Source organism: Toxotes jaculatrix, chromosome 4, assembly GCF_017976425.1.
Source record: "Toxotes jaculatrix isolate fToxJac2 chromosome 4, fToxJac2.pri, whole genome shotgun sequence".
Taxonomy (NCBI): domain Eukaryota; kingdom Metazoa; phylum Chordata; class Actinopteri; family Toxotidae; genus Toxotes; species Toxotes jaculatrix.
The window spans coordinates 7245755-7257690 of record NC_054397.1 but is presented as its reverse complement, the minus strand read 5'-3'; the positions used below and the strand labels follow the sequence as shown (position 1 = coordinate 7257690).

General features: G+C 41.0%; 1 protein-coding gene across 4 annotated transcripts; it reads right to left on the bottom strand.

The window, feature by feature from the left end:
• Positions 1-2550: 2550 nt before the first annotated feature.
• Positions 2551-11234, bottom strand: tmem192 (transmembrane protein 192). Of its 4 annotated transcripts, none has more exons than XM_041037294.1 (6): positions 11106-11234; positions 10088-10243; positions 9406-9667; positions 9180-9302; positions 4296-4401; positions 2551-3304 (listed from the first exon to the last, which is right to left on the bottom strand). In XM_041037294.1, exons 1-6 carry the CDS (start codon positions 11133-11135, stop codon positions 3190-3192), a joined length of 792 nt encoding a protein of 263 aa, XP_040893228.1. In that variant the 5' UTR covers positions 11136-11234; the 3' UTR covers positions 2551-3189. The 4 variants fall into 4 exon arrangements, with proteins under 4 accessions (XP_040893228.1, XP_040893229.1, XP_040893231.1 ...); XM_041037295.1 differs by having other exon boundaries at positions 10088-10240; positions 11106-11223; XM_041037297.1 differs by having other exon boundaries at positions 10088-10240; positions 10991-11117.
• Between the last annotated feature and the right edge of the window lie 702 nt (positions 11235-11936).

Below are 11936 nucleotides of genomic sequence, written 5' to 3'. Positions count from 1 at the left end.
CGGCCTTGCGGCGGAGACAAACAGCTGTTGTTAAAAGGTTGAGGCTTTGGGCTTGAGGTCGTGATTAGGTTCATGTGATGATGGAGAGGAGAGGATGAAGGGAGGAAGAGGGGAGGGGACGGGAGCGGAGCGCCGCCGGGGATCGCACAGCGGCCCCCAGTGACTCCTTTTGTCCCGGGCTGGAAGGCACTCCGGCGCGCTTTTGTTAATCACGGTGTTAAAACGCCATGCAAATACCCAAGCTTTATTAACATGACATGGAGTAGCAGTTCCAAGTGTTTAAAAAAAAAAAAAAGAAGAACCCTACCTTCAGGCGTGGGGAACGGTTTCTTTCGGAGGTACTCAGAAGGAGAGGGAGAGGGAGGGGGAGGAGGGGGGGCCATAAAGTCATCTGGCAGTTTATCTCTTCCTGGGCTTGGCTGGCAGCCTGTGAACCGCGGGAGTCAAAGTGGATTTATTAGGGACGTTTAAAAATAATCATGTGTTAGGTCTGTGTGTCCCGGTTTATTAGAGGGGGTCCGTCCTGCTGCTGGTGAATAGATCCAAACAATAAAACCCATGAAAACAGGCTTTTCCGTGGTCAGGAGAGGATGAGTTGACCCATGATAGACCTTGTTAGTTTCACAATTATCCTTACAGGGTAAATGGTGACTGTAGGAGATTTTTTTTATCTTCTTTTTTTGGTGAAACAAAATACAGGCTGAGCATACTATCCTCCATTTGGGATTAGTTAGGCCTGTCAGGTGATATGCATGGGTCCACCTGCAGGCATAAATCTTACGTAAATGGCTTTTACACTTAAAATAACATTTGACAAGCAGTTAATTTGCCTGCCAGCAGCACAGCTTATCTACATACATATTATAATATGTTCTGGTACAATAACCTTCTTATCTAGTGACTTAAATTCTGCATATTTTAATAAAAATCATCTCTTTCTTTCAGATTTTCTGAACCTAAGGAGAAAATACCACAGACACCACTGCCCACACAGGCGCTGTCTGCCTCTCCACTCCAGAGTACCCTTCCCCTAAGGTAAGACTCATACATGTGTTTCTGTGTAAAAAGGGGTTATGAGCCAGGCTGTGTGATACATGGAAGAAAACCTGGTCACAGAGCTGGCAGGTGGCAGTTAAGGAGGTGTGTGTGATTAGTGGCAGAGGTGTGTATTCACGCAGAACAGGAGTGAGTGTGTGTGTGTGCAAAGGCTCAGGCATAAATCTCACTAACGATGAAGAGGAAGGTTTTAGTGCCATGAGGAGTTTGTGCGTAGAGAGAGGGGGAGTTTCAGCTTTAATTTCGACTCCTCTACATGCGTTCAAGCAGTTTTTGTCTCACCCTGAACTGTTCTTAGCCAGACACTAAATGTTGTTTTTCCATTGCAGGTAGAAGCACAAGAAGGACAGTGACCTGAGGACAAAAATATGAATATGGATCAACTACAGTGTGTGGCACAAACACCATGGGTGGATCCCAGTACCAAGACTTGGACAGTGGAAGAGGAGGAAAAACCTATGGGACACCACAAAAACGCCATCCAAAGACTATCTATGAATATGTAGTTGATCATATACACACAACCAGCACAATTTGAGTTTGTGCACAAAAAAGTGAAAACATCTACCATGACATGTTACCGTATGGCAGTTTGGTGGCCACAGATCTGTGTTTCTCCGGTTGCAAGCACCTTTACAAGCAAATACTACTTTCACTGTCACAGACGAGGGAGAGGGAGCTACAACAACATCTATTTTGAAGTGATTTACACACTCCACTGAAAAGCTACGGACCAAAGAGCTGGAAACATCTGACTGCAGTTACGATGAACAGCACCCACATAGTATTCCTAAAAAAAGTGTTTATAATGCATGTATGCACTTCAAATGTTTATTGAATTACATTTTAAACTTTTTAATAAAAAATATATGAATGTACTTTGGGAGATTCTATTTGTGTGTGTGTGTGTGTGTGTGTGTGTGTATCAAAGTAACACTGTTTGTCCAAACAGATGTATCACCATCAGGATAACAGTTCATGGGTATTGTTAAGACAGATTTCATTTAAATTTGGGACATTTTAAGTAAGAGTAAAACAAAAAAAGCCTTACATGTGTAGTGTATAATGTAAAAGCTTCAGGTCACTGATACTGATACCTGGGGTACTGTGGATAAATCCTAGTAGAAGCCACATGGGAAAGAAGTCGTAAATGCTGCGCTCCCTGTGGAGTTACGGATGCCAGAGCATAAAGGAATCACAATGGGGAACAAACACCAAGGGCTCAAATGACGGCCTCGATATTTCGTTAACGTAGATTCCCGTGACTGTTGAAATTTAACCCAGAAAAGGTGAGGCGGGAAAAGGCATTCACACCGGCTAGTGTTGACACTGCAGTGTTCCTATTGTTTGGGCCCTTTCTTTTAGCTCTCACAGTACATTATACAAGATAAACACTTGTCAAAACACATAACAGTAGCCACTTACTTGTGTTTCACGGAAGCACCGGGTCAATTCTCATCCTGAAAAGGCTTTAAACATTCATGAAACAAAACATGACAATATTAAAGATTTATTGGAATCTGATCACAAATACACAAACTGAACAAAAAGAAAAAACCTGTCTCCAAATAATGCATTTTCACGTGTTCAAGCAGATAAAAATACCACTTACAGACATTTTACAGCCTTATTTGACATCTTTCTCTTGTCTGACCCTGATAAGTGATAACCCCTCCCTCCTGTATCTCCTGCTCTTTCGGTCCCTCCTTAGTGCAGATAATCTCTAAAACAATTTTGGCTCCTCTGTTTCTCTCACAGTAACACAAGCGGCAGCATACACAGGTCACTGGGGCTCGTAAAAGAGCGATAAAAACCCCTCACCTCTGATCTGTGACCCATGACTCTCCTCCTCCTCCCACTTCTCCTCTTTAACTGTCCTCCACTTTCAGCTCACCTCCTCCTGTGTTATCTGTCCATCTCAGGTGAGATGCCCCCCTGTCTCAGTCTGTGCGTGCAGGTGCATTTGCTTACTTTAGTCTTTCATCCAGTGTTTCTCATGGCTTTAGTCCTTTCTTTTAAACCCACAGATCCTCCTCTCGGAGCGTTTAAATGATCAGCCTCTTTCTCCACAGTGCTGTCCTCTCTGGAGAGGGCGTCCGCTGGCTCGCAGGGAGGAGGAGGCCGGGGCTGTGGTCAGTGCTGAGCGGTGAGGTTGAGAAGCCTCTTGCTGAGTAAGGTGTTGTGCTGTTTCAGGTACTCTATCAGGTCAGCCTGCTTCTCCACCACCTCCTCCAGACTAGAGCCCTCTCTGTGACACACAGAAATTCTAACAATTAAATAACATTGCATCTGTCTGTGGTGCAGTGTGGTGACTGTCTATATTCTTCTATATTGTCCACAAATACATAAAAGACTAAAACTAACAATGAGCAGAGACTGCCATCCCTTGGGAGAATATATATTTAACTGATGGGTCATTTTAGGTTATGAGATTCCTATGGACAGGAAGATACTGTAGCTTGATCTGTTAACGGCAGAAACTGTACTGAAACATGGCTTCTATCTCTGTAAAGCTCCACTGGTTGCCTCCAGCAAAGTGATAACTCCAAAACGGTAAAAGAGGCACCTCAGAGTCTTTCAGTCTTTAACAATGATTGGACAGATAGTAATGGATAAGATTTTCTCCAGAAAACGGCAGAAATGGATCACTTCCATTATAAATGACACTGCTGCTGTCATATCTCAGTTTGGATAAAATCAAGGGCACTGTGGAAATAATGTCAATACAAGAAATATGTACTCCACTTGCTTTGCTCCCCCCCTTCCTTTGTAGGATATATTGAAATTGTGAGAAATAAAAAGAGAACAAAAAAACCCTGAAACACATCAGTCAGCCGCACTATTGCACTTGGTGCAATAGTAGTTCCTTTTCATTACCATGAAAATGTGGGACACTGTAGACACTTTATTTGGAGTCCATCACATATACACCACCCTGCTGCTGTAAATATTGACTAGTGCACCAAATCCATGGTTTAAAATAACCCCCCAACAAATGCAGTTTACTCTTGAGTGAGTGATGTTTCCCCCAAAAAAGTACTGTATATATTACTTATATTATTACTGTTTATATTATATATATCTGTTTTTAAAGATTTATTGGACAGAATATAGAAAAGCTCTTTATTTTATATGGCTTGACGTTGCTTGTACAGCTAAAAAACAAAGTGTTAAGTTTGGGCAAACTTTTGTTTTTTACATTTGCGGTGGGTATAAAACTTTCTGTGAAATCAGTGTACCTGAAGCCGGTCTCAGTTGGTAGACTGGTGATGCTGTAGGTGTGCGAATGCTCTTCTTGGCTCACATCTGGTGCAGCTCGCTCCCTGTTGAATCGCATCACCTTGACTGGAAACACAAACAAAACATCTTCATTCACTTGGTCATGAAGACAGACGGACATTATCGAGAAGTGAGAGCTTTCCTACAAACGGTAATCACTCGGGTGGGAAACAGCACACATTTGTTTTTTTTTTTTACTGTTTTCCAGCCCTCTCCCTCTCCTAAACACACACGGGCTGTTATATCCTGCACTTAGCCCTTATGGGCTGCTATATCCTGCACTCAAACCTCTAATTCTCACACCCTAAACATACACCTTTACACAAGGGGTGGGGTTAGCGGCAGGGTGTGAGTGTGGAGGATACAGTAGCAGCAAGAGGAGCCAGAGCCAAAATATGGGATGAATGTTGGTGCTGTTTGAAAGGAGATAAGGCCATGATGTGTATGCGTGTGGATGCAGACAGAGTGTGTGAGGAAGGGCAGAGGGAGGAGCTGGCTGAGTATTGATAAGACTGAGTGTCATTAGCCAGAGGAAATTGTCAGGGAGGTTCTAAAGAGCGCTATCTTTGCTTTGCTACAGTGCAGAATCTCAGCATCCACACTCACACTCAATCCAAAGAAATGCTGCGCATTCCTGCATAATGAGGCCCTGAATCTGTGTGTGTGTAAATAAAGAAATAGTAAGCAAGTATGTGTGAGAGAAAGACATTCCAGAGAGGCAGAGAAATGAGCGTGGTGGAGAGAAGAACGGAAGCAAGTAAAAGGACAAAAAGTGATGATGAGCCTGCGTTTGCTGAGTGTTTGTTTCAGAAAACGACGACGCAGAGAGGCAAATATTTGCCATAAATACCACCACGGTAAAAAAACTAACCATTTCCCCAGATTTCCATATGTTAAGTCTTTTTACAAGGACACAAATGGACAAATGCTTCCATGTACAAAGATTACTACCAATAACCAGGTTAAGGTTATATTTTAATTCAAACATTTACTATTTACTATTACTACTACTTATTTGTTTACTCTGTTTATAAGCGTACGTCTACCAAGATGGCTTCTAAAGGTGTATGTACCAAATACAAATAAAATGAAGTAGTGCGCATACAGAGAAGGGTGAAGTGTTCGGATGAGGTCAGGCAGGATGTTCAGGAATTCCTTAAATCAGGTGGATGTCTGTGGAGGTCAGTGTATTACAGCAGGGGGCAAAAAAATGGATAGACATATCAGGATGGATATATGGATGGATGGAGCAGGGTAAAAGGAAGTGACACATTTCACACGTCCCTGTTAAAGACTCACACGGCTGGACAGACAGTGCTCAGACCTGGTCCACTCAGATCTGAGAGGCTTCAATCACCCATCCAGAGGTGCACATTTCCACGTGATAGCAGTGAAGCTGCGGAGGTGCTAACTGCTGATGGTACCACACATAGTGCTCATCAACTATGCAGTGCCGTGTTGAAAACCAAAGAACTGGAGGGAAATGGATCCTAACAACCACAGAGACTGACGTTACAGTTTTCAATAGAACAGTGTGAACACCATGCAGTTCAAAGTCATATGCAAGTCTAAAGTGCAGTGGAACATAAGCCCTGCTCATGACACCGTCTCATGTGTAGGAGCTGTTTACATGGAGAGAAAAGTCAAAAGCTTGCTTCAAGGACAAACCTGTGACTTATGTTCCACAATAAGCACCACGCATTTAGAAATTCAAAAGCATGTAGATGAAATGAGACCAAATTTTTTGTATAAGTAGAAAAAGAAAAAAAAAGAAAAAGAAAGTAATTAATAACTAATTAGTCCACAGTTACAGAAATTCAACGGTTTACTGGCATTAATTTAGCACGTTACCCTGTTCCTACTGCAGAGGAAGACATTAGACATTAGATGAACTGTTTGGGTTGTTGGTGTGCACCACAACCCTGACGCTCACACGGGCTCTAGGTTTCTATGATAACCACAAGAGGACCGATTTGGTCTCATTCTTCAAGCTACATAACAATCGGATCACACAGTGGTAATAAAAAGACATCCTTATTTAAAAATGCATGGACTGAGGCTTTGTGTTTATAGCTGGCATGTCTAAATAAGTTGAAGTTGAGGTTTTGTTATTTGTACTTAATGAGATGAACATGATATTTACTATGTGATAGTTGGGAGTCTGGATACTGATGCTTATGATATTCATTTTGCACAGATACTCCACCCCTATCATGGACGAACAGTTATGAACATGCTGATACAGATAGTGTCGGTATCTGTATCAGCTTGTGTGTGTGTGTGTGTGTGTGTGTGTGTGTGTGTCTCGACCCTCTGCCCTGCAGTGCTTACACTAAGTTCTGACCAGGCAGAGGAGAGAGATGTATTCTAAGTTTAGCCTTTGAAGGCCAAGGCATGGCTTTGATGTGCATGGAGGTCTATAGAGGAGAGTGCATTCATGTTAAAATGAGAGAGGCAGAAACATACAGAAAACCTCAAAGAGACACACACACACAACCAGCATACACTTCAAAGAGCAGTTGAACGAGGCCTTCCTGTATACTTCATGGCTGCAGGCATTATATCTCTCCCTCTCTGTCTCCTCTAAAAAGAGAGTTTTCTTTTCTTTTCTTTTCATGAACTCCCTGATGTCAACTTGACTCTGCATCAGCCGGGGCTGTTTGTGTGCGAGTTTGTGTTTGCGGTTTAAAAGGTTTGCGCTGCGAGGCGTCGCTCAGTTTGTGTCATGCCTGACTGCACTGATCTGAGCAGGAATGCGACGGGTGACCAGAGATACCCCCCTCACACACTGGATCACCCTTACTGTAAACATAGGGACAATGTGTGCGAGTGTGTGTGTGTGTGTCCCCTTGTGTTTGGGTGGAGTGGGCTCAGGGCTACCCTTTGGCTAGGTTAAATCCTAATGCCTCTTATCTTCTCTCCTTGGCTCTCTGGTATCTCCATCTCTAATCTGTGCCCTTCAGCTGCCAAACACGATTTTAATATGGATTTCCTTTCAATACACATTCTTCAATATCAATATCCTCTGATAGACCATCTTTAACAGCAGTTTTCCTTTACAAGCTGAGAGGAAGGCCACTGTATTAGCCCTCACCAAACATTCTGGGCAATATTTACCGTTTACATCACGTCTATTACTGTGTTAACAAACTATTGCAATGAACACATTTGCTGTTTAAAAAAAATACATGTAAATAATAATAACTAAGTCAGATTTGTCACGTAATGTGGAGCCTCTGCAGCTGTAAAAGAACTGTTCCTCAGTTAGAGTCTAAAATTAGCAAAATTATGAATTAGCTTTGGTGTGTGTCAGTTTCTGATTTTCAGTGCGACAGACTGATTTTGGCCAAAACTCAAAAGCATACTGATCTTCCATGCCCCCAATCTGAAGTTGGGCTTCCTCTTAACATCAAGCCTAAGGTGATGGACATCAAAGAGAAAACTTTTCAAGTGATTTTCTTCTTCAAGTGAAGTTATAACTGTTGACGAATACTGTACATTAATGTTCTTAGATTTGCTCACAGCTACATTCTGGTGTGTTCTAAATGTTTAGTTAAATGTTTAATGTTTATAAAAGCTAAATATGGAGTTAAAGTAAAATTTATCCCAGCAAGATGAAAGAAGTGGCTGATGAAGGGCTGTTAACAGCAACAAAAAAATGTTGTGGAGAGATGTGATTTAAAAATAAAACTAAACTAAACATGATGCCCTTATTAAGTTATTTTTAGGCCTAATGCAGAACTCAAACCTATAGAGAATGTAAAATTACAGAAGACCTCATCAAGCTGAATCAAATCAGGGAATGTTCTGTGAAAACCACTGTAATGGATAATGGCCAGTCCTAATGGATAATATCATGACAACCAGAGCCTGACCAGCTTCTCAGCATGTGAGCTGTCACCTGTTTTATCTGAAACATGTGCAGAGATCACACTGAAGGTAATTACAAATGACTCAACCTGAGAATTTAATTATACTTCCCAGCGTTTCTGTGCTTTTTATTTGTGCTGGTCTAGGCTCAGAATTCAGAAATATCAGAGCATAGCAGAAAATAGCACTCCACTCATAAGCTTAATGCATAAATACTACTTATTTCAGTTTATCATTTCCTCACACTAGGTGAGCATTTTGGCAGACATTTTTCAGTGAATCCCAAATTAAAAACTGTATTTAAAAACTGTAAGGTTTAAAAGGAAAAAAATAAATTCAAAAAAACTTCTGGATAAATTTGATAAACCTACCCTCGTATTAGAGAGGGTTGTCCAAATACGATTAAATATTATTTATTTTCTCAAATGCTGTGATTTTTTCACAGCAAATTAAGTGAAGGCTTACAGTATGTTTTGGGAGGCGTGTAAGTATGAGTATCATCCAGCAAAGTTAGCACAGTGTTTGCATAAGCAAAAAATAAAAAAATAAGAAATCAGCGGATCAACAGAGCGAGGGGGAGAAAGAGAGGGAGGGAGGACAGAGAGCTGAATGGCTGATTGTCATGCTGTCGGGTCTGAAAAGGGCAGGGCAGGTATTGTGATGCGAATGTGCTCAGATTGAGAGTGGGGGTAGTGTGTGTGTTTGTGTGTAAAGTAATCTGCAGGGTGTGTCTCTCCATATATCACTGCTGATATTATTACCAACATCCACAGGAAAACTGACTGGCTTGCTGGCTTGCTGAAGTGGGAACAAGGGGTTTATGGTCGGCTGTAAAGACTAGGACGCACGTATATGCTGAGCGTCCATGGATAAGAAAAAATTCTTCAATAAAACTTAACTCAACTACATGAAAGTGAGTAAATCTATCTGCAATCACAGAGTGACATTATTCAACAGAGATGAGATCAGTTTACCTGTGTAGTAGAGCAGACATGGCACTGACACCAAGAGCTCCAACCCCAGGATGCTGAGCAGCATGTAGGTGTGCACATCTCCTGATATTCCTGCAGCCATAACAACTAAGAACAAAACATTCCCTGCAAAACAAACCCCACAAGTTTTTCCTTTAGTATTACTGCCACCTTGTGGAGAAAACAGACTTCTACATGAGCAGTAAATGGACACCATGTGCAGCTGTACCTGCAGAATGAATGATGAGTGGCAGGCGGTTCAGTCTTTGTGTCTGTCTGTAGAATCTCAGGTATCCTCTCCTTCTGGCTCGACTGTGATGGTGGTGGACACAGCAAGTGAACACCAGCACCAGCACCCACAAACACACCTTCCCGAACACAATGGCACTGTCACCTGGCACGTTGCCTAAAACACTCGCACACACGTCCACCTGGCCATATTTCAACACACACAGCACTGCCACACACACTGACAACACCACGTACACAATCTGAAATGAAGAAGAGATCTGGTATTAGTCATATTATATTAGATAAATGCTTTTACATGGGCTACATCAGTCAGATCATCCCCTCAAAGGGATGAAATTAAAATTTCAATATACAATTACTTTAGGGCTGGAACTAACAATTACTTTGATTATCAATCCTCCAATTCTCTTAATTAATCAAGTGGTTGTTATGTATAAATTGTCAGAAATTTAAAAAAGGCCCATTACAGTTTTCCAGAGTGCGAGGTGACGTCTTCAAATGTCTAACAATACAATTTTCAATTCTATTTAAACACTCTATTGTGCTTTTAGCAGTTTATGTCCAAATTCAGCTGTTATTCCTGGTTTGGTTTTTGGTTAGTCTCATCACTACAGTGTGTGTAAACACACTATGTGTGTGCGTGTGAGTGCAAATCATACATGCACTAGAGACAGCAGGCCGGCATGGCCGTATGTTGGTACAGTCCGAAACTCTCTCCTGATGGCGGAATGGAGGGCGTCAGTGGAGATCAGAGGTGCATCCACCAGAGAATCTTCTTCCATACTCCGTGTCATATCTACTGAAGCGCCTGCCTGCTGAAATGAACACCATATTACTGTACTATTACTTAAACAGAAGGCTGTCTTCAAATACTGACAACTGACGGTTGCAGTTCTCTCACCATTAAGATTAAGAAGGTTATTTAACTGCAAAAATTTGTCAGCTTATAATACATATCTCTCGCAGAACCTACATGCCCTGTATATTTGCGTATATAACATAAATAAATAAAAATAAATAAATAAATATTCATTCCACTTTATTGGGTACCAGAAACCAAAGAAACATTTGAAATTTCTGCTGGAAAAACAACCCCAGTAATCAGAATAGCTGCTGATCATTATTATTTTTTTGATCAACTAAACAATGATTGGACTAAATGTTGCAGCTCTAGCGTGCAATATGAGTACCTGCTCATTAATGCAGTCATATCGAAATATCTCTAGAAATTCTAAATCTAGATCAAAGCATATTGTTTAATCATTTTGAAGTAACGTCTAATGGATCATTCCTCATAGAAACGGCTGAGTAAAATCGAAAGAAAAAGAGAAACTGTTTGTTGTGTTTAATCTACAGTCTGCACTTCAACAATCTTCAATAAAAGCTGAACCAAAACAGGAAAACAACTGAGAAACCACGAGATAACTGACCACAAATGCATGTTTTAGTACAGTTTCTGCTACAGCTGGTTACGGCCGGTTACAGCTAATGTTCTGTTTATCTGATACAATAAAAAAAAACTAATCAACAGGAAAAATAAAAAAAAAAGATGATAGTCTTACTTAGATTTATACTTAGCTGTTTTTGGCTGTCAGCTCTAACTAGCTCCCGGGCTAACTACCGATCAATCTAACCGTTGACATGGCAACCAGTTATCGTTAAATGGCTTGTACATACTGCATATAGCGAGCGTCCCTTCGAGTCCATTTATTTCGATATTTCGACGTTTTGAGGAAAAATAAGAAAAAACACAACAGCACTTATTAGCTTACATGCTATCTGTAAAAGGGGCGGGCAGCACGCAAATATTTGTAAACTTCCGGTTCCCCTGTTTTCTGGTCCCATTCTCGGATAGTTCCGGGCACATTGGTTCCGGCAGAGCTGCGTCATAACAACATAAAACAGAAAAAATAGAAACACTCCTGCAATGTCGTGCAACCTTTCAGAACAGTCTTGCAATAAATAGAGTACAAGATATAAGAGATACCACCAGATACAATATTGAAATGCGGTTTTATCATCAATGCATCCGTAAATATAATGGCATAGCACTGACAGCCACTGTGCTGTGTGAGGGGGACTTTTACCTTTAACACTTTAAGACGATTTTGTAGATAAAATGTCTGTGCTTTTACTAAAGAATGATTTTGAATGCATGACCTTTACTTGTAATGGAGTATTTTTACATTGTGGTATTGATACTTTTATAGGTTGATCCATGCTAGGACATTTTTCTGTAAAGTCATAATGTATTCATCACTTTAACTGCAGATTTTAGGTTCATCTTAAGTAAAGGACACTCAAAGGAAAAAAAAAACAAACAGCATCCCATTTAAAATATTTTATTGATAAACATACACTTGCTATAAAAGACAATGAACTAGGCGCTCTATTCCTCTGAGTGATGAAGACGCTGTCAGGTGTCCAGATAGAGGCAATAACACAGAGAGGATTTCAGCTCAGACTCTGAGGAGGCAACACTTGTGATAGAGGCAGACGAGGAGAGAT